Here is a 23,006-nt window from a genome sequence, read left to right as displayed (position 1 = left end):
GTTGTCTCAGTGCTGCCCGTGATGGAGGGGACGGTGTTGGGTGGTGACCATGTTGGAGGGGACCATTTTGTGGGTGACTCTTGGAGGTGACGGTATTGGAGTGACAGTGTTGGGGGTGACGGTGTTGGAGGTGATGGTGTTGGAGTGATGGTGTTGGAGGTGACCGTATTGGAGGTGACTGTATTGGTGGTGACGGTGTTGGGGATGATGGTGTTGAAAGTGATGGTGTTGGGGGTGATGGTGTTGGGGGTGATGGTGTTGGAGGTGGTTATGTTGGAGGTGATGGTGTTGGAGGTGATGGTGTTAGAGGTGACCGTGTCGGAGGTGACGGTGTTGAGGAGACTGCAGCTTACTCTCCAAAAAGGTTCCGAAGGTAATGGGGTCTTTGAAGAAGCCGGGGGAACATGTCAGCCCCCTCTTCCTGTTCACGTCTGAACTGCGTTAGTGCTGTGGCACCAGTGGGTGTTACTGATGCGTCCACTGGTGATTCTGACAGTAAAATAACCAGCTGAGGCTCCTGCAACATAATCATATACATTACTACTTTAATTTACTGAGGCAGAAACCTCACAGCCGCCGGGGCCGGGAGGGTTTTTAAGCGAAGCGTCCGCGATGAGGGAGCGTCTGCGGAGCTGTCCAATTGGAACGCGGAGATCTGCGTGACTCGGAGAACGCGTTTTATTGGCACCCTTGCACCCGGCGCTCGCGTCACTCAGGAGGAGCTGTCAGCCGGCCTTCGGCTGAGCTCCTCGACACAAACGCGATTGTGCGTCCGATGTAGTTGGTGTCCCTGTCGCGTCCCCAGCCTGCACAGCGGCCGCGCTCGATGCGTCTCTGAAACTAAACACACGTTTGTCCTCACGGGAAGTCCTGAAATATCTGAAAATGCTTTAAAACGATGACTTCCTGTGACATGTGGTGGTCAAAGAGAAACCTGTCAGGCTGTGGATTTTCTTTGAAAAGAAGCGAATGCCCAGAGCACCCTAAGGTCACCAGTTCAGACAAGCAGCGCCGGGAGGCCCGCGGTCTTCGAGGTCGTTGATGGGTGGGGAGGCCCACGGCCCCGGAACCACGAGAAGGTTCCACGGCGGCTCCCCCGGGACACGGCGGGGGCCTGGCCCATGGCGTGGGGCTCCGTATCGATTTTATGTCTATAAGGAACACCAGTCTCTCTGCTTCCTCAGGAAGCCACTGCGCGGGAATTCACCATCTTCTATCTTCAGGTTCCGGAAATACGATTAAGGACCTAAGGCCAGATTGCACGTCTTCTCACGGATGTGCTTCTCGCTGATACACGGACACGGCAGGGCGCGGAGCGGGGGAGGACGGGAGCGGGTCCGGCGGCATCGGCGTCGCACGGGGCCCCGGGAGCACCCGAGTCTCAGCGAGCCCGTGGGATCTCTGACAACACCTGCGTGTTCGCACGTCCACCGCTGCGGTGCCTGGAACGGGCCCGTCCGAGTGTCCCTGCACTCGGGCCGCGGGGCGCACTCCGTGGAGAGCACCGCCGACTTCCCGCTCACACGGGGACTCGTCCGGTCTGCATGGAGGGTGTGTGGCCCTGCTGGGCGCTCCCCCGGGGGCACCAAGGTGCCCCCGACACCCCCCCCCACAGCGCTCTCCCGCGTCTCCGGAGGCCACGGCTGCCAGGCAGAGGCGCCCCGTGTCCCGTAACGCCCGGGAAGTGCGCGTCACGACTCTTCCATTGAATCGCCGCCGTGGGATCTTTTTCAGGTTTTGCTTTGTCCTCTCTGTGTGTCTTGGGAGTTGGTTATTCGAATTAGGAGTTTAGAATCTTAGATTACCTGTTCAGTCAGCCAACATGTCCATTCTTATATGGCTGAATTTCAAATACCAGGCAATCGAACTACACGAGAATTTAAAAGCTGTGTGCACTACGATTCTGCACGATAGTCTAGGTTTCACGGCCCTTCTACTTGAATCTCCCCCCACGCCGCGCGGGGAGCTGATGTTCCTGTGACACTGGACCCTCGTGGCCGGGGTCTCCCCTGCCCCTTCTCTCCCTTCCCCCTCGTCGTCACCTCCGTATCCTCAGGAACTCGGTTCTCGAGGCCCGGGCCCCCACACGGGGCCCCGGGGGCTCTCTTGCATCGCGTGTGTGCGTACACAGTGACGCTCATGTTCCACGTGTCACCAGGGCTCCTGTGGAGGGCGTTTCATGTTTGACGGCAAGTGCAACTCTGTCGGCCTGGCTACTACCCACAGGTTCTTTCGCACCGTGTTCGTAGGAGCAAACACACAGCGCCAGTTAAAATCATTAAAAATGTGTATATTCGATGTCCTAGCAGATTGCAGGAATCTATTTCATAAAAAAAAAAAAGGATATTTGCAAATACACTTTGACACTGATCTCATGATTAGGTAAAATAGGAGAGGAAAAACCCCAACCCAATATAAAGTAGAGAACACAGCTAGATGATCAAAATAGGGAATTAGAAAAAAATTAGCAACTAAAAAACTATTTCGACGCTTGAATGAAGACGGCAGGCAGGCAGTGTCATTTGCCGTGAGACGGACTGTGTCTTCTTCCCTGTCACGAGCGTTTCCGGCGGGTGTTATTCGGGACGAGCCGGCGTTGGTGCTGATTGGGTTCTTCCTGCGTGCCGTCTACCGTCCTGCCGTGTCTTAGTCCTGCCGTATGGAGAGAGCCGCGAGGTCCGTAGGGTTGCGGTCGGCTTGCTTTCTCTCTCCGTCACACAGTGTGACTTGGGGACCACTCCAGACGCCTGCGGGCACGGACTGAACGCAAGGCCTCCCTGTGATGTGCGTGACACTGGACATTCCTTGTTCTGACCACCTCGGGGGGACCTCCTCACTCCCCCGCGAGCAGCGGACTATAAGACACACGGCCAAGTCACGGCGGAGGGACTCTCAGGGCCTGAGGGTCCGCTGGGACTCGTCACCCACGGGTGGGGCTGTGAGGGCGCCTCCCGCCTGGGACGGTGGCAGCCCCTTGCTGGACAGAGGCCGCTCACCTCAGGGGACACCCAGGGGGTTGCTGTGCACCAGACTCCCGCTGCTTCCCCGCAGGGCCGGCGGCGCCCCGACTTCGTCCTGGGCAAACCAAGGAACAGAGGGCCTGGTGGGGCCAGGATGTCGAAAATAGTTTCATGTAAGCTACTTCTAAAACATGCTTGTGTATTTTTATCCAAAAACATGTCGTTCACGTAGTATTTCTGTGGCTGCCCTTTGTTGTCTAAGTAGCGAAGCAGCGCTGTGTTTTCACGGGTTGCGACAGGACGGAGTGGGCCGGCCTCACGGCCTCGGGAAGGTACTGGCAGCCTGTTCCTCAGGCGTCCAGTTACAAGTGTGACGGGGACGGACGTGGGGACTCGTTTCACGCAAACTGACAGACGCCTGCGTCTCGCACGCCGGGCCTTTCTGCCCGAAACGAATGAAAACCTAAGAATCTCATTAACTGTAGAGTAGAAGCTCCATAGCAATTCCTGTCCCGTGCGGTGCGTCTCACCCAGGCTGAGCATCCACGGTCGGACCGCCCCAGGGCGGGGCCAAAGCAGGCTGACCGAGGTGAGCGACAGAACACGGCATTCGTTCCTGTGTTGTTACCCTTCGGTTACCGTAGGGTTTTCCACACGAACAACCGTAACCCTGTTTCTGCCCGGCCCCCTCTATAATTATCCTGCTCTACCCAGCAGGGCAAGTAATTCCTGCAAGACGGTCCAACTAGACTATGGGACCCCTGAAGAGAAATCGTTCCCTTCCTCCTGGAGGTCCTGACCTGCCCAGAACAACCACCCGGAGGAGAATACGGAACACAGATAAATCTAGCTGCAGGAGGAAAGGTGTGAAGGGGTGTGTGTGTGTGTGTGTTCCTGCCCGTCGGAATTGTCCGGGGCGGCAGGGGCTGGGCTTAAGGGATCGCACTGAGGGAAACGCACAGGTAATTTGCTGGTGGATTTCACATCCTTGTGTTCAAAACAGCAAATCGTTTCATTTTTCTGGGACCAGGTGTAAAGTCCCCGGTTAAATTTTATTTTGAAATGTAGCAGGGAAAAAAAAAATTCTCTGCCACTGGAGAGAAATTTTAAAACTTTCCTCTTCTGCTAATGAGAGCGGAGTAAATGGCTAACTCCCTCTTTATGCCATAGATTCCTGGAAATTAAAAATTAAATATTAATTTTGGTTTCTGCGATTCCACGCATGTCCACTTACAGCTAATTAATTCGGTTCCTCCTGGCTTTTGTTTTCTCTTCCTTGACACTGTTCTGCGTGAGTTTTGTTCAAGCAGGGCACCGGAAGTAACTCGGAAGCACAGGTCGTGAATAAATTTAATGACCGAGAGGATGGCAAGCGGCCTGAGGACCCATTCACCCCGTGACCAGAGAAGGCCCGTGCGAACACTGGCCTCGTGTTCACCTTGTGTTACAGCTCCCCCCAAACACGCGGGGCACCTGAACAAGTGCCAGCCTGGTGGCTGGGAACCTGAACGTTCGCACGTCACACAGCAGGCTCCTGAGGACCTCCTGCGGCACGACAAAGTCAACGGTACGTCTGATCGCAAGAGGAGCGTCCCGTCTCCTGCAGAGGCAGACCACCCACACGTAACTGTCAGTGCCCGTGGGGCAGACCGCCCTGGGCCAGAACCCCCGGGGGCCGGACCCCACACACGTGGGGTCACGTCAGCGACATGGGAAGACCCAGCTGCCGCAGAAACTCACGGGCCCCGTGACACCAAGCGCCCACGCATTTCTCTCCTCACCCCGGTCTATTTTTTTCCCTAAGCATATACAATTTTATCTCTTATTTATAAAATATTCATAATTCACAGATTTATTCAACCCATGTTCTTTCTACGCATACGCATGGAACCTCTGTCCCTCCCAGTAAAGGCGTTATTGCAAGAAGCCCCTGGATGCATCTGTAATTTTAAACAGTTCAATACACTGTACGACGCAGCTTGCAGCCCACACAGGCAAGTTCGAGAAAGGTTTCAACAATGCCGATCCTTCTCGGGGCTAAGGAGTGGATTCAGGCTCATTGCTGGGGGCGGAATTTCGACGAAAAGGGTCCCCGCCTCCCTCACAGGCCTCCGGCCCAGCCGGGCACTGACCATGACTAAGCGAACACTCCAAACCGGTGCGAGGGGCTGCGCCCAGGGAACTGCAAGGGGGCCTCAGGTGGTGCTCCTGCTTTCCAGGGGAAGACCCCCTCCCCGCCCAGCCCCCACTCCCTTCTGGAAGGGGGACAGCCTCCGGCCCTGAGCTCGCGTCTGCTGGCCGGCCCCTCCCAGGGCGCTGGTTCGCTCTGAGGAGAGGGACACGGGCGGGGACAACGAGCCACGAGGGGATTTGTGTCCTAGTAGGCGCTTGACGGCTGGCCACGGGCCCTCCACGTGTCAGACGCCCCCCGGAAGGCTGTGCGGCCCAGCAGGTGGGGGATGCCTCGGGGAGAAGCGGCGTGGCGTCCCCCCAGCCCCGGGGTCTGGTCGGATGTGCCCAGCGGCAGACGCTCCCCTTCCCCCGCTTGGATCCGGGCCAGGCCCCGTCACACGTCAGCGCTCGGCTCAGACACGGGAGCCACGAGCGATTGGTCTCGAGTTTGCGCTGGGAATTCGGGGCGCCCCTCTGCTGGGAGCAGGTGGTGGCCTGCCCCAGTTCACTCCGCACGGCGTGCCTGAGGCGCCGGCGGGTCTTATCTGGATGGTGCTGCGAGGAGGGACGGCACCAGGGGTGGGAGGTGCAGAGAGGCCACGGAGGTGGGGACTGGAGGCCTGGGTGGCCCCTGCACTCTCACCTTCCGGGCGTGGTGTGTGGACCGAGTGCCCCAGTTTCGGGGACCGGGTGTCCCCGATGCCCCAGTTGCAGCCCCGATGCCCCCTGGACCCACAGGAGGAGGTGAGGCGGCAGTGGTGGGGAGAGGGGGTCAGTGAGCCGCAGCCCCGGGGCGGGGGGAGGGATCTTGCGAGGGGAGGAGGCTCCAGCGGCCCCCGCCCCGCCCCCACCCTGCCGTGAGGGCACACGGAGAAGGCGGCCGTCCGCAGGCCCGGAGGGAGCGGCAGCAGAACGCACCGGCCGCCTCCTGGGTCTCGGCCGTCCGTCCCCAGAACCGTGAGAAGTGCGTTTCCACCCATGAGAAGCCTCCCAGCAGATGGCACTTCGTCCCAGCAGCCCAAGCAGACGGGGGGCGCAGTGTGGACAGAGTCTAAATGTCAGAGGCTGTTCAAATAACCCCGGTAACCTGAGGGCGTCCTCCAAAAGGGCCGGTTGCCTCGGCCGTAGCACTACCGCCTCAGCCGGCCCGGCCAGAGACAAAGTGACAAAGGCGGCACGCGGGAGCCGGTCCCCCGGGTGTCTCGGACCCTCTGCAGCCACAGAAACGCCTGGACGCGGTGCCCACGGCTCACCACGACGGCGTCCTCTGTTCCCCCTCGGTCACCTCTCTGTCCTGTCCTCTCCTTCCTGCATGTTTCATATACGTGGTTTTCATCGTACGGGCTACACAGCTTGCAGAGCATGTGCCGGTGTGAGGTTCAAGCTCACCCGGTCAGAAGTACCCGGTCTGCGCACCGGCCTGCCAGCCCCCACCGCTGTGGGACTCGGTCGTGGGGAGGCAGCCGGCCCGGCCCAGGGCGCTCAGGTGCAGCCTCACCTGGACGGGAAACGCTGTGCGTCTGGCAGAGGCTGGGGCTGGCCTGCTCCCAGGTGCGCTGCGGCGTTTTACCTGTGACGCGTCCCCAGCCCTCGGGGCAGGGACACCTCCACACTGGACGCCTCCTCCGAGGCGATTCTGGCCGGCCGGCCGTCAGCTGGGCCTGCTGTCCTCCGCTGGCCTTTGGCGTCACCGTCGGCCGTCAGGGGCTGCCTCGGGCTTCTCTGTGTAACGTCGTGATGGACGGTCCCCCCTTCCACTAACTGACTTTGTCGGTCACCCCCGGGGGTCCCGCACCTCTGCTCAAAAACTGCAGCGCTATCCTGCCATTTGTTTCTTCTCGAATACAAGTTCGCCAGGGCTTCTGTCCATGCCCTTCAAACCGGGGGGCGGGGATCTTCCTCTCCCCCGAGATTTTCCTCCAAAAGCTCCGCACAGCAAGGACGGGGAGGCCAGCCAGCGACCGAACCCCCTCACACGGCAGGTAGGTTTGGTCCGGGCTGTGGAGACACACTCCTCCATGCCGCTGTCCCACGGCCACCGTGCCCGGGCTGCCGTGGACGGCGGTCACCTTCGCCGCAGGCCCTTCACACTCCCAGGTGACGGTGGTCTTTTCGGGCCGAAACTCCTGTAAACGTTCTCACGCGCCTCTGTTCTGCACCGTTTGTGGCTCTGGTTGGGTTTTTCCCCGCTCTGGGGACGTTCTAATCACCTCGCAGGTCGTCAACGGCAGCCCCACACCGTCACGGAGACTCCCGCTCGGGAAACGACCACACCGCACTGGCAAACGCGGTCCGTGCACTGACACAACACGGCGACCAGAGGCCAGCGTGACTCCAGACGCCAGGCGGCCGCCCCGCTGCATCGTCACACACGGCCCGGGGCCCCGAGACCACCCTGAGCCGCGGCCGGGGAGGAGCTCGGACCCTCCCAGGTTGGGGCGTCTGGTCTCAGAGTGGGGGGCCCTCGGCTCTCAGGGGAGGGCACTCGGTGAAGAGACACGGCGCCGTGTGTTTCCACCACGTGTGGAACACGGAGTTCGATCATGACGAGGGCGTGTGGGTCACAGCACACACGAGGCTCGTAGTTCGATGTGTCCTCTAGGTGCGTTAAAGAAAAATGTGTAGACACGTGCAGCACTTTGATTTTTCACTCAAAGGAAGAAAGATGATAGCTGGAGTTGGATTTGAACCAAGTGTTGATCTTTTCTTGAAAATCCAACATGTGTCTTTGGGCCCAGGGCTCGGTGTCTCCATTACGCATAGTCTCACACACACACACACACACACACACACAGGTGTGTGCCTGTGAGAGCACACACACACAACAGAGGGGAGGGAACGGGAGAGAAGGACGCACAGCGGGAACCAGAGAGGAGGAGAAAGCAGGAGTCGGGGCGTGGAGCGTTCATGCTTTGCTTCAGGTTCCACTCACGCTGAGCCCGGAAAAATCACGCAGACTCTAATGTAGTCATGACGAATGAGGGCGGAGTGTCCGGACGCAGAGGTGACAGCAGACACCGTACGGTCCCTCTGGGTGGTCACTCACAACCGTGGTCGTGTTCTCAGTCGCGTCCCAACATCAGAGCCCGGGTGTTTCTTATGCGCCACTTGTCGTGACAAAGCGCCCCACCGACCCCAGCGCCCCCAGCTCCCCCAGCTCCGGGACCCTGTGTGACGGATGGAACAGAGGCCCCCCGGTCCCTCTCATGGCTGGTGGTGAATTAGAGGGGACGGGAGGAGACCTGTCTGGTGCGTTACAAATGAAAGCCCCAGTCCTCCTGCAGGATTCCCCCCGCCATGCACAGGGCCCCTTCTCTGATGATAAATAATTCTGTAAGCAGACATATCTGCTTACAGACATTAATTAGGGCTGCACACTACCCTTACTTTTCTTTTTTTAATAAAGCCAAAAAATGCATGCCTCCCTTCTCGTCCAGTCTTCTCTCTCTGTCTGTCTCTCTCACACACACACACACACACACACACACACGCACACACACACACACACGGTGAGTGAGGTCGCCGCCGAAGCGCCCCCCCCGCCCCACCACACAGCGTCTGCGGCCAGAGGAACTGTGCGACGGCCTCTGCGCCCAGTCCGCTCTCCTTCCGCATGAGAATGGGGGCCGCTGCCCTGCTCCGCGTGCGGGTGGCCGCCTTCGGGGTGTGAAGGCTGTTGGCCTCAGACTCGCCAGGCGCCCACGAGCCTGTAGTCACCCTGCGGCCTCTGAGAAGGAGGGGGTTCCTCCCACCCAAGATTCTGTCCCGGGCGGGCTGGCCGCCACACGGGTTTTTCCTTCCAACCCACCGCCCTGTCTCGTTGTGGGCGTCTCCCCTGTTCGCACGGACGGGAGGTCCTCCCCCTTCGACTCGCTCCCGCACGGCCGTTCCTCCTGTCGGGCTCTCACTCGGGCTCCGGGGGATCCCCGGCCTTCCCTGTTTCTTCAAGTCCAGTTATTTTCCGATGTCCTTAGGCAAGAGCCCGCCTGGACTCAGGAATCACCATGGAGGGCTACCGGCGGGGATGAGAGGGGTCCTCAGCCGGCCAAGGACCCCGTCCCGAAACATCTTCGAGAGGCTCTGCGGTGGAGGGAGGAGGGGGCAGGCCCTCCCTGTCTGCGCTCACAGCACCCCGATTTCTCCCCACCCATGCCCATGCTGCTAAACGTTCAGTTAACACTCGTCCAGATTTCAGGTTCAGAGAGTGACCCCTGAGCACACACCCCGGCACCCCTAGACACGCCAGGTCTCTCTCTCCAGACGGTTTCAGACTGAGTAACTCCGGTACTTCCATCATTCAGTTTCGAAGACGCCAGCGCTAATGTGTCCGGTGCAGCCTGGACATGCCGGCGGTCGAGGCCCGGGCGGTAAAACGTCACATCTGCTGGAGCGGGGCCGGATCGCACAGAACTGTCTGAGCCTCCCAACCACTCCCCATGAAAGTGAGCAGTCTTTGAGAAGAGAAAAATTAGATATTCAGAGTTTTGACAGAAATCTTAAATGGAGGTAGCAAATATTGAAACACCACGACGCAGAAATTGGCTAATTTGGGGAATCACTGAGTTCGCAGTTGTTCCTCGAGAACCACAGACACAGGGCTGGCACGGGGGCCCGTGTAAAAGGGGGTGCAGTTTTAGGAGGCAACCCCATTTAAAAGTGTGAATTTAATTGTGATTACTTGTTGTTCTTTGGGCCCCTTCCCCCCAAAAAGGAAAAGAAATACTGAACTAGAAAGAGAGAGCGGTATGGACACAAGATAGCCAGTATTCTGTAAAATGAATTAAAATCCCTACAGGGGGAAATTTTTCCCATTTCCTGCAACATAAATAATTCACAGCGAGTGCCTTTTGAATAAAATGAGGTTACGTGGTGGGAGTTCGAGAGACAAGAGTCGGACCCTCGCGGCGCAGCTGTGGTGTCTGACAGGCGACCTCTGTCTGACGGTGGCCGTGGCCGGGCCCTGGGGCTCTCCCGGGCTGGTGTCCCCCACCCCCGTGCCTTCCAGGTCAGCAGCCGGGGGTCTTCTGTCTGTGTCTTTCCTCACCCCCCAGCCTGGTCACCGTGCGCGTAGTCCTAGGGTGAAATATCGCAGTTCGTCCAGAGCTGCCACCGTTAAATAAATCATCCAAATTCCCGCTGTTCGAGGCACGCATTAATTGAATTAGTTCTTCAACCTCATCAACCGTGTGCGTTTGAAACCTGGGTGTGGATTCCGCCACATGAAAATTCTCTCAGACGCAGTGAGACTCGGGGCCAGTGACAGGCGCTGGGTGCCTGTGGACAAGGCCACGGTTCCATCAGGGCTGGGATGGGCGGCCTCAGCCCCTCCCCTCGGGGACCGCTGCCTGGTGCGGAGCCAGGAGGCACAGCAGTGGGCCGGAGGGGGGCGGTGACAATGCAGCAGGAGGCTCCCCACCCCCCCGCCACCCGTCCCAGGGGCCTCCGACTTGCCTCCTCAAGGTGAAGTCTGGCCCGGAAGGCTTTTCACCAGCAGCTCCTGCAGACGGCACCTCCCAGGTGGGGAGGGAGGGAGGGAGGGAGGGCCCTGGAGGGTGGTCCCGGAGGCAGAGGGGACCGGTTTTCTGGCAGGCCTGGCCCAAGGCTTCCCTTGCCTGCCAGAGCGGAACCAGTGCGCCCTGGACGCCGCACGTGAAAGACGCCGCACGTGAAAGACGCCGCGCATCGGTGGGTCAGAAACCCCGTCCCCCGTCCCACTGAACTGCCCTCGGTGCGGGAGTGTCCCTGCACCTTCCCACTGAGTGTTGGCGGGGAGGTGCCGGGGGGCGGGGGGCAGCGGTGACCTGAACTGGCTACATTTCCCCGCCTGCTGCGATTTAAACGGGCCGACACTTTACAGGAAGCTGCCGCGGTCACACTGCCGGGGACGCTCCGGACCTGTAGTCTCTGCCCCTTTCAGGAGCCCCCTGGCCCCTGGGATTGCACTGACCCCCCCCCCCCCGCCCCCGCACAAGCACAGCACTGGGGGCACGAAGGTTCTGCGAGTTCACGGCCAGCGACACCGAGGGGGGGGGCCTCCAAGGGGCACCGCCCAGAGGAACCGGGCTGGACCCGGGATCGCAGACGCCTGCCGCTCCCCGCGGGCCCGCTGACCCCGGCTGCCCCGGAGGGACTCTAGGGCGACACTGAATGAAGGGCACCAGAAAGGTCATCGCCCTGGTCTCGGGCCGACACGGAAACACCACCTGGGCACGATCACCCGAGGGTGGGGTGCGTCTGTGCGAACCCCCGCTGCTCCCCGCCCCCGGGCTGCTGCGGGGCCAGAGCTGGCCTGGAGCTCCCCCTTCTCGCCGCCGCCGCCGCGGGGAGGCAGGAGGAGCGGCTCCCGTTCCCGTCCCCCCCACGTCCCCCCGCCACACACACAGCACACGTGTTCCCGTCCAGCACGGTTTTCAGAGAGGCCTCACTCAGAGCGAGTTCTGGCAGAAGGCGTGTGATTAAAGGGGGGCCCAGGGAAAGGGCGCGAGTGAGGTCCATCGTGTCCTCAGACCTCGAGCTGGTGTGTGAGCAGAGGCTGGGTGGGGGGGCAGAGAGGGACGGAAGGCAGACGGTCAGACGGCAGACAGAGCCGTCAGACACGGTGCTCGGACGTTCACATGAGTGCACACGTGTTCTCGTGCACACATGTACAGGATGACATGTGTTTCTTTTTATGTTACACTTGCTTCCGTAACATGTGGGGGGCATGTCTGACAAAGGCTTGTGCCACACGCCCGCCGGACTCTAGCTGAGGAGGGAAAGCTGGGAGGGGAAGAGCCGGCGTCTCCCTGGAAGGGAGGGGCAGTGCGGGCGCTCTCCAGGGGCCCCTGTGCCGGCTGCCCCGGTCCTCCCGTGGAGTTGACGGGCCCAGACTGGCAGTCAGCAGGAGGGCAGTCAAGGCCACGGAGGGAAAGCAGGGTTGGGGACAGTCTCAGGCTGGGGGCAGGGGTGGACCCCTCCGGGCCGTGGGCCCCCCCGGACTGACCCCCCGTGCAGAACAAGGAGCCAGCAGGGCAGCCGGGGAAATCCAGTTCAGGTGTGTGACCCGGTCAGTCACCTGTGACCTGTGATAATTTCCTGGCGCCCTGAGTATGCTGTGGTGGTCTCAGATGCTAGCTGTCGGGGGGTGCCCAGCAACTCTCTGAGCATCTTTCTGATTCTCTGTAAACTGGGACTCAGAGGACCGGTTAACAATAAAAGGCGGGGGGTGGGGAAGGCCCTGCCCCCGTTCTCACCTGGGCAGGTGGGCGGGAGGCTGGGTTTCAGGGCGTCCGTGACCGAGCGCCGAGCGCATGCCGGCACCCTGCCTTCCCGTCGGAGACTGAACACGCACCACGTCAGTGACCAGCGGCGTGACCAGTTGCACAGACACTGACCAACCCTTTGAGGGTCCTCGGGAGCTCACGGGGCTTCCCCGGTTCCTCTGAAGTTCTGTCTGCCTCCAGCAAGCCTCTGACGCCATCGGTCTAACGGTGAAATGGCGTCGGGTTCACGGGAACAGGGCCACGGGCTGCCACACACTGGCCTGTCCCCTCGGTGAGGCCCCGCCCACACGGGCTGGACAGGTGAGGGCAGGGTCCCCTGTTGCCCAGGGCGTGGCCAAGGTGAGCCTGGGGACAGGAAGGAGGCGGATCTGGTCCCAATCGGCCCGGGTGCCCCTGCAGGTATTACGGCCGAGGACGTTTCTGTGGCGGCGGCGGCGGGGGAGACCACACACACTCCTGGCCCACTGGTGCCGCTTTCCCACGCCCCTGCCGTGGGAGTGTCACTCTGCGCATTGTCTTAATTTAGCAGGAACCGGGCCGGGCAGGGTGGGGTTTCCCTGTGCCCACGGGCCCGAACCCAGGTGCCGGGGGTCTGCTGTGTGTTAGGATGGAGACAAGGACGTGGTCAGCGTGGCCAGACCTCCGGTGCCGCCATGAGAGGGGTGGGCAGAGGCGGGGGCAGGGCTGGCGACAAGAGTCCCCAAACAAATGGCGCCCAGGTGGGGTCCGTCCTCAGGCCCGAGGCTGAGTCACGGAAGGTTCTCCCAGACCCGGGGTCTCAGAGTGCGCCCGGGTCTAACGAGGCGCAGTCTCCAGGCACCTGCCCGTCCTCCTGTCCCGGGGTGGCGGGGGGGGTGGGACTCGAGAATGATTCCCATCGCCAGGATCACGCAGTTGGAAGACTTCGACGCCCCCGGAGTTATCTCCTGCCCAGACCATGTGTTCCGACCCCGCCGAACCTCCGCGTCTCAGTTTAGAAACCCTAGTAGCTTCACCTGAAACAAGATCCATTTCCTTTCTCCGTGCTGTTTCCAGAGCGATACGTCAGACGTCCCGCCACCCAAGCCCTTTGGGAGGAAGGGTGCGTGGCCGGCTCCCCCGAGCGGGGCTTTAACGGCGAGAAACATCGTGAGCGCCAGAGCACACTGCGCGGAGGGCTGGAGACGGCGGCCCCCGCCGGGGCCGGGCTCGGGGGGAGAGCCCGCGGGCTCAGCGTCCGGTCGGGCCGGGTCGGGCCTTCTCTGGTGCACACGCCGCCAGCTAGGTTTCACGGGCGAGCCCCGCACGTTTGGTACGCGGACAATTTGGGCGTGTGACATCAGTCACCAGATTTAGACCTCCCCGACTGTGACCATGGCAACCTTGCAGAAAACAGCTGAGCTGGTAATTTCCCTCCAAATTAAATAAAGATAGGGCTAATCCTATTATGGTTCTTCACAATTTTCCAAGTAACTTCTTCTTGGAGTGCCCTTGCCTGTCGAGTCTGTCGTTTTAAAACAGACTACCGTACTGGAAAATGACTCGCGTTTGCGCGCCCAGGCTGCTCCCCAGCGTCCGCCTCGGGGGCGGTGGCGGGGAGCCCGCGGGCCCTGGGGCCGGGAGCCGCACCGTCGCGGTGCTGCCCTGCCGCTCAGGGTTTGCCTTGGAGCTCAGGGGCGGCCGGTCCCTTAAACACACGAGCGCGGAGCAGGAAGCAGTTCAAGACCGTTACTCCCCAGTGATGGTACCACAGCAGCCTCTGGACTAAATCCAACACTTACCTTGCTGAGCCGTCTTCTGGCGACTTTGGAAGGGTCCAGAACTGGGGCACAGTCAGTTCCGGTGCCACACTCGGGGCACGGAGAGCCCCCCAGCCCCAAACGCCCGCGCAAAGACAACTTAGGAACCCTGGAATCAGTCGTGACGCGCATCGATGACCTTCCCGCCGCCAGCACAGCGCGGCGGCAGAGAAACGACCCCCAGGCCTGCCAACGACCCCCCCCCCCAGGGGAGGCAGGTGACTGCGCGTCGCCTGGGGAACGCGCCTGGCCCCGTCGCAGCACTTACCAGATGGAGGGCGCCTCCGTCCCGCTGATCTCCAGGAAGTCGTAGCCCTCCTCCAGCTGGAAGTCGGTGAAGACCAGGGCGATGGTGTCCCCGGGCTCGGCCAGGACGGTCCACGTGCAGTCGGCATTGTTGTCGTACTCCGACGGGAAGTGGGGGCTGGAGATGCTGCTGCTGGTGCCCCGCAGGGTCCCCCCGCAGGCGCCCTCGGCTGCAGGGGACAGAGGGAGAGGGGTCTCACACACCAGTGCGTCGACAGAGGGGCCTCCCTTGAACAGGGACAGGCAGTGCCAGCTGGGAGCTGGGTGTCCGCCGACTCGGGGCCGGCCGCGCGGACCTGTTAACTGAGCTCTGCGGGACGGCGGACGGACGTCACCCAGTGACATGGCGTCAGCCACCCCACCCGAGTGCCACGCTGGGAACAAGTGCACTCGCAGCTGCCCCACCGCCGGGACTGTCTGACCGCCTCACACCTGGCACCTGGAGGCAGGTGGGCGGTTGTTCCAAAGGTCGTCTCGGAACCCTGGGAGGTGGAGAGAACTGGGCAACATTTCACGATCCAGACGCACGGTGCCGTCGTGCCTCAACGCCCTGACACGTACATGTGAGAAAACGCTGCTCTTGAAAGAAATTACCTTCATCTTTATTTTCTACAGAGTTTGGAATGTGCATTTGTCTTTCAACTTCAGATAGTATCATAAGATGTTATGATCATAGAGACACCTTGATTCATAAAACGTTTCCGACGAGGAAATAGTTGCATGAAGACTTAAACTGGAATATTTTGGGAAAGGACCAAGTATAAGTCAATAAAGATGAAATATATATGGTATCAATAAGCATTGTAATAAGTAGTGGAAGGAAGGAAGGAAGGAAGGAAGGAAAGAAGGGGAAAGGAAGGAAGAAATTATACTTATAGACATGTCTTAGAACATGTTATTTGACAAAAAAACTCATCTACTCTCTATATGCAATTGGGTACATGTATAACATTTGGTAATAGATGATGATACTTTTTTCCCCACCATAAAATGTGCCTGATAAAAACAAAGGGAAGAACCCTGAACTTTCCTAAAGCAACTGCCAGCATCTCGATGAAGCCTGGGGTGTCACCAGTTACGGTGACATTTTCCGTCACGCCACCAGTTTTCAAAGGAGCAGTGTGGACACCAGAGACACCCACAGCCTGGAGACAGTCGCTCAGGTTTCCACGTCCACCCCCGCACACCCCACGGCACAGAGAAGCCAAGCCGCAGGGGTCCTTCCTTTAAACCGCACCCCACATGCGGGCCCGTGGCACCAACCTCGCGGCTGCCCCCACCCCCCAGGCACCGCCCCCTCCCGTCCGGACGCCCGCCCTGCCGTCCTGACCCGGTTTCCGCCCCACCCTCCCCTCTGTAGTCTTTCCTCCGGGGGGATCCTCTTCAAGCCCAAGTGCAGCGATGCCGCTTCTCCTCTTAAAACCCCCCGGGGTCTTCCCCTCCTCTCAGGACGGAGGCGCAAGTCCACTTCACGGCCCACAGGCCCTGCGGGATCTTCCCTGCTCACCTCTGACCTCCTCTGCGACCCCCCCCCCCGCCCCCGGACGCCACTGCCCGCCCCGCCCTCCCGCCGCACTCCGGTCTCAGGAGCAGAGCCCGGGCTGTTTCCCTGACCCGGGCCGTTCGCCTGATGCCCGCGTTCACCTCGCTTCTCCGCTCCTCCAGGGGCCGCGGAATCCTGCTCTGGCCGAAGACGGGCCGCGTCGGTCGCCTAAAGCAGGCCGGCCCTGAGCCTCCTGTGAGCAGCCGGCCGCTGCGGGGGCTCTCCATCAGATACGGTCTTCTCAACGGAAGCTCCCCGAGCTCGGGCTGCAGTCGGCTGTGGCCCTTCTGACCGGTCCCCCCTCATCTCTTGGTTCGTGTGGCCTGGCTCCGTCCGTGAAGACATGGCCTCCACGCCAGCTGGTGCTGCTCCTGGTTCGCCCCCTTTGTGGCCCGCGTACCCAGAACTCCCCGACGGGGATCCCGGCGTGCGGACCCCGCATGGCCCGGTACCTGGCTTGGTGAGCAGGGTCTCGCGGTTTGTTCAGGGTCCGTCTGTGGGGACCCCCGCTCCCCGGGGGTGCCCGCGGCAGCAGACGTGGCTGCCGTGCGGCTGGAAAGGCACGGAGTGTCCGCTGAGTAGCCCTCGGTAGATGGACCTTGTTGTGGAGCCAAGCTGACGCCTCCTCGGTCCCCGATAAACGCCTCCTTCCAGAACCAACGTGCGCGCACGGACACTCAGCAGGCGTGTTCCCCGGACCCCGAGGGGCCGTGAGAGCAACTTGAGGGTGTCGCTTTAGTGCTGCTGGCTCCTCACAAACTGAAGGGAGACACACCCAAGCCGAGAGGAGCTGTGCTGAGACTGGGGCGGCCCGGAGTCTGCGAGGCCCACCGAGCACCCCTGCGGGTCCGTCCTTGGGAAACCGCCACACAGACGGGGACAGTGCCGCACACGCAGAGACGCTGACTGCAGCACTGTGTGCCGGCGCAAGCACGGGGGACCCTCAGGACGTCGAATTAGGGGGAGAGGAAGACTATTAGTCTGCGTGATTTTGAGGACATGGAGGACGAAGTGTCGTCGGCTACAAGTAGATGCTGCAGACGCAACACCCGGAAAGTAGACAAACGAAGGGACGTTGGGACATCGCTCTCTGGCTTTGGCCTCCGAGAGCGCCGCGGAGCTGGGGTCGGCCCCTCGGCCTCTGTTCTCACGCCACGCCGGCCCGTCGGTGACTCGGGGTGAAACGGGGACAGCCACATCTCCAGCGGACGTCTCGTTTCGGCGGTTCCCTTTTCCAGTCTGGCCAAGGTGTGCGTCAGACTTGTTTACTGCGCAGCGTGCGAGAAACGCGCTGAAACCAAACTGTCAACGGCTACTCCAACGTGCTTTAGAGCCGGGTTCCTCACACGAGGGTGGTCCCAGCGGATCTCACTGTGCGCGTCCAGGCCCTGGCGGGGCAGCTCCCGGAGATCAGCTTGGCAGCACGCCCTCTGCCACGTGGCCGGCGGGGCCACGGCTGTCCTCACGGCCGCAGGACTTACGGGCACCCCCACGCAGCACGGCCTCTCGCCTCCCCTCCCCTCCCCCTCCCCCTCCAGCAGTGCTGTCTCCCGGGCACTCCCTTCCTCTCCTCGCGAGCAGCAGAGCGCCTGCAATTAAAACCCTCCAGGTGATAGCTCATCAAGCATCAGCGAGTGACATGCTGTCACTTCCCATCACGTCGCGCAAGGCTCGTCAATTAAAGAAATTTGCGGCCTCAGACAGCTGTTGCCGAGGCGTGAGCACCGCGTTTTATTTACGTGCTTGGTTGCAGGTGTCACCGAGACCGGCCGGTCCTTCACTCGGGGGCTCTCGGCCCCTCCGCCGACTGTCACCAGTTCTTCCAGGAACGCGAGACTGCCTGGAAACGGGTGGAACCAGCCAATCCTCTGGAAAAGTGTGACGAACAGCTGCCGCCCCCGTGTCCTGTGAAACTGCCACGTATCGGGGTGGTGCGCTCTAAACAACCAGGTGCGCCGGCCCCTTAGACGCAGGTGTTCGCACAGGCGCCGGGTCGGAGCTCTGAGGGGCGCGAAGCAGCCCCTCCCGGGGGGGCACCAGTGGGCGGGGGAGGGCGGGGGAGACCCTTCCCCTGTCTTCTCCCAGGTGACTCAGGCTGCGGAGGTACAGCTGCAGCGTGTCGGTCGCCTTTCGCCGAAACAGCCCTCCTTGGGCTCCACACTCCGTGGGGCTCAGTGTGCGGGGGCTGGGGGGTGGGTTTGTTGTTGGAAACCCACGAGGCCACCCCGTCGACTGCCAAGCGCCCGGAGGCGGCCCCACCCGGTGCTTGGTGGAAGCCGTCTGCGTCCACGGAGGAGGCTGCGACGGCCGCCCCTGCAGCCCTCTGACCTCCCGGCACCTGACCGGCTTCCCCTGCCGTTCCACGGAGTCTTTGCTTCGCGCGGACGCTGAGAACGAGACCTTCTCAGATGTCTGCTGCTCCCGTGTGTGCGGCTGTGCCGGCGGCATGCCCACCCCGCAGCCTGCGGGCCGCCCGGGCCCGACACAAAACCGTCAGTTCGCTTAAAACCTGGTTTTTGCTCATCAGTTTTTGTTAGTGTTTGTGTGTTTAAGGTGTGGCCCAGGGCAACTCTTCTTCTTCCAGTGCGGCCCGGAGACACCCAAAGGTTGGGTGCCCCTGGTGTACACACACACACACACACACACACACACGTGTGTATACACTGTACAGGCAATATATGCGCACACATGCACATGTGTGTATCGTGTGTGTGTGTGTGTGTGTGTGTGTGGAGAGAGAGAGCAAGAGGCTACACACCGGTGTCTGAGCACTCGTCACACCCTAACCAAGGAACCAGCGCCCCGGCCGGAGAAGCACCGCAGCCCCACGGCGTCACCCCGAGTCACCGAGGCTGCAAGGGGCTCCCCCGAACTCTGAGTGGCGCAGGGACTGCGGCCCTGCACTCCCAGGGAGGACGGTGGCTGTAGGCGGAGCCCGGGGCCGCGGGGCAGACACTGTTGTCGCAGCCACACGAGACTGTCCGTGTTCTGTGCTGCTTTCCAGCGTCAGGAGCAGCCCTCGGGCATGTGAAGAGGACTTAACCATGATTACAGAATAAAACATAAATGTTAACGACTTAAGTAGCACAAGGGTTCTGCTGTGGCTGAGGACACAGGTGGGGGAGGGGTTAGGGGCCGTCCTGGAAGAGTGGGGGCAACTCGGGGGACGTCAGATGTGGCGGGAGGCGAGGGGTGGCGCGGAGAATGACAGAGACGGGGCCCGGAGGTCAAGTGTGCTGTTTTCACTTATACAGATAACACACACAGAAACCTAAGTGCAACCGGGAGAAGCAAGACATGGTGAATCAGAGTGATATCCGGACATTAAAACTCAGAGAGAGATGTCAACTTAAAAAATCCAAAGTTGGGAAAGAAGGAGAGAAGAGCATGAATAGGTTTCCAATACTAAGGACAAACCCCCCCGGAAAAGGTTAAACGGCACCGAAATGTCTGTCACACAACAGTGTGGGCGCTTCGGTGGGACGCCCCGTGTCGCTTCAGCTTTGTGAAAGGCTTTAATCCCGTGCACGTGCCGTGTAGATTAATCCTGTGTATGTGCCATGTAGATTAATCCTGTGCACGTGCCGTGTAGATTAATCCTGTGTACGTGCCATGTAGATTAATCCCGGGCACGTGCCGTGCAGATTAATCCTGTGCACGCACGTGCCGTGTAGATTAATCCCGGGCACGTGCCGTGCAGATTAAACGGATTTCAGTGGAAGCGGGAGGATGCGGTTAAGCGTGCAGCGGCCTCATGATGCCGCCTGCGCCCTGTGTTTGCGGCCTGTCAGAAATGTCTGTTCAGTCCGTCCCTCATCACGAGGGTGCCACCGCCTCCCCTGCACACATGTCACGGGGGTCGGAGGTGCAAGCAGGGTTGTGCATTTACAGCTTCGGTGCATTTACACAGCGACGCCACCTAAGTGTGGTTTCTGACACCCTCCTGTGGGAGTTCCCACGAGTCATGCGCCCCGTGTTAGTCCAGGCCGAGGCGTGGAGTGCGGAACGTGTAGAGATGCTGTTTAGGGCAGCGTGTGGTCCGGCACGTCCGGGATGCGGGCGTCTCAGCTCTGCCAGGGCCGCTAAGGACTGTTTCTGAGGCCTCGTTTGCAAGCACGAGTGAGTCCGCCCCCGCGGAGGGAGGCGGGGCCTCGGGAGAGTGGCGTCCAGGGAAGAGGGCGCAGGTCTCCGGCTGGCGTGGACTCGCAGGCGCTGAGAGCTGGCTTCTTCCCGGCGGTGAGCGTGTCTCCTGCGAAGTCCAGTCACCCCTCCAGGCGCCGCCTTCTCCAGGCCTGGGGCCGGCTCCCGGCCCGAACAGCCGTGCGTGTGCGGTCCCTGAGTGGTCACTCGGGTAGAACTCGGCGGCGGACGGAGGACCACGCTCAGACGGACAAAAACGCGATCCAGGACTGGAGAGTCGGAGGGAAACGGTCTCCGAAGGGCGGCGATGGACGAGAAATGCCCCCACCTCGTGGGCCGACGTCAGGGACGGGCGACCTCTTTGGGCCCCAGAGTAGGCGTCTTTTAGAGGCTCGTTTTCCTGCCGCAGATCCTTCCCTCCTTCCTCCCCTCCTCCTCGTCTGCAGGGCCCTGAGACAGGGCCTGCCCTTCGGGGTTTGCACCCAACGAGAACTCTCCTCTTTTGGACTTGGTCCCCGATGGCCTGCGGCATCCTGGAGCTCAAGGTGGTTTATGGAAGACGCTGGCCTCTAGCCTTGCGGTCTGTGCGATGCAATAGTAAAGTCGGGAGACACAGGGCGAAGGGGGAAGGCACTCCAGCCCGGCCCGAGAGCACCTGCCCCTGAGTCTGCCCAGCGCCCTCTTCCCCTTTCGTCTCTCTCCCCGAAGCCCTCGCCGTCCCCGCAGGCACAGACACAGTGAACCCGTGCGGAGGCTGAGGGGACCACAGGGCCAGTCCACGACAACGAAGGAGAACTCAGGGGGATGTGGACGCGGAGGTGGAAGTGCAAGGATAAGTGAAGGAGATGAAGATACTGTGCTTCCAGAACAGATTCGAATGCCCATCCTTGCGTGAGGTCCCTCCGATGCTGGCCTCCTGTTCACAGAAACTCGAGTTAAATAGCGCCGGCTGCCCTGCCGTGTTCTCACGTGTTGATTGCATTGAACATAAAATTGCATCGTGTTTCTTCGAAGGGCACCGCGACTCCAGAGACGACGCGCACACCTCAGCACCACCCTGCAGGCTAACGCTGCCCTCGGGTCAGGCGTCAATTGTTCGACCCCAGCAAAACACCGTCGTGAGGAGGGAGGGGGTGGCGTTCCTGTCGCGGACGCCACTGAGAAGAAACCTCGTGCGATCCCTGGACCTGAGGCACTGGCTCGTGGGAGAACAGGAAATTCACTCATTTCATTTCTGTAAAACATCTAAGCCTATATTGCTGAAATTCATTTATGTCTCCTGTAAGCAAGCCGCATCTGTGCATTTACAAAAACGAGACCAGTGATTTTTTCCTTTATGATCCAGTCACCCAAATCGGGGAGTAACAATGGTGCAGCTTTCAACTTAGTTCCATGAAATAATTATGTCTGATGTAACATCCTTGGTAATCTAGCCCAAGCATTAGATAAAGCAATATTTAAGCATAAGTTTCATAAGCTGTCATAGAGAAGAAAAAATATCAGGACCAAAGCATCTTGATACAGTTGAGATGTAATAAACTGGTGACAGAACAGGAAAGATGGGGACCGTGGTGTTATCCACACTTTGGCTCTGTAAGGTTTATAACAGCGGGATGAGGAAAGGTTGACCCGTTAAGGAGAAGACTCCGGGGGAAGTCTGAGCAGAAGAGAAGCTGTGGTAGCCCCGGCCGGCGGCTCAGCTGGCGGGAGCGCCATCCCCGTGCACCAGGGCCGCCAGTTTGATCCCCGGCCAGGGCTCACACGGGAGTCACCCAATGATGCGTCCGTAAGTGGAAGAAGAAATTAATGTCTCTTTCTGTCTCTTTGTCTGTCTTTCCACTCCTCTCTCTCTCTCTCTGCATTCCCCCCTCTCTAAAAACACTAAATAATTATTACAAAAAAGAGTTAAAAAGGAGGATGCTGTCCTACTTGCTGTCGATGTTTATTTTTGCATTTTCAAGTCTGTGACTCGTGATCTGACGCCCCGCGCCCGCCGCGTCTCTGTTTCCGGACGGGCGGGGGGTGGGGGGCGGTAGGGACACCTGCAGGTTAGGCCCCGTGTCACAGGGAGAGGCGTCGGGGGCGCGGGAATGACGTTTCCATGACGGCGCGTTGTCTGCTGCCGGGCCACCCACTGTACGGGGAGCTCTGAGACATGAAGGTAAAATCTCAAGTAGCAACGACGTGAACGATTTAAACCGAAGGACCCTTTTGTTACAGATAACGTGTAAGAAAGGGCCGCCCGGGTAAGAAAGGACTGAATTCGGAGGTCAGAGCGAAGGTGACAGACGTGTAAGATCTGTGGCTCGAGGGGAAAGGTCCACAGCGCTGGCAGGACGAGAGGGCGGGAGTCGGTAGGCGGGCGCCGTGGCGCGCTGGCGGAGGGCTCTCAGGGAAGAGCAGACAGCACGGACCTCCTCCCGGGCGGGGTTTGCGCACGTCTGCGGTGTGGACACCTGCCCGCAGAAGGGGCCCGGGACGCAGGGACGGCAGAGGGGCGGGGTGCAGGGGAAGCCAGCGCAGGTGAGCCCCCGCTCCGGGGCACGTCCGGGGCCACGGGGACGCGCGTGCACTGAATTCGCGGTGAGTCGCTGGTGCCGTCTGCTGGAGAGAGGAGGGGTCCTGATGGAGGTGTGGGGGGGACAACGAACCGGGAGCTGAGGGTCCCGACGTGGAGCGCGGGTAACCCACCCAGAGGAGGTGTGGGGGGAGGAAACGGGTAACCGAACGGAACACGGGGGTGGGGGTGGGGGTGGGCGTGAGGCCCCGGGAAAGGAGAGGTCACACGTGGGCAACAGTGGGGAATGCAGCCAAGGGGACTAACTCCCCTGCCTCTCCAGGGGGG

At 60.6% G+C, this 23,006-nt stretch overlaps 1 protein-coding gene across 1 annotated transcript in view; it reads right to left on the bottom strand.

Annotated features, from left to right (window-relative positions):
• Positions 1-23,006, bottom strand: part of CSMD1 (CUB and Sushi multiple domains 1) — a 687,628-nt gene that overhangs the window by 371,289 nt on the left and 293,333 nt on the right. Inside the window, exon 7 of the mRNA XM_045821269.1 lies at positions 14,441-14,648. Coding sequence (XP_045677225.1) covers positions 14,441-14,648 — 208 coding nt within the window. The remainder of the gene's footprint in view (positions 1-14,440; positions 14,649-23,006) is intronic.

The sequence above is a fragment of the Phyllostomus hastatus genome, unplaced genomic scaffold, assembly GCF_019186645.2.
Source record: "Phyllostomus hastatus isolate PE091 unplaced genomic scaffold, TTU_PhHast_1.1 phas_scaffold_46, whole genome shotgun sequence".
NCBI lineage: Eukaryota > Metazoa > Chordata > Mammalia > Chiroptera > Phyllostomidae > Phyllostomus > Phyllostomus hastatus.
This window is presented reverse-complemented; position numbering and strand designations above follow the sequence as displayed.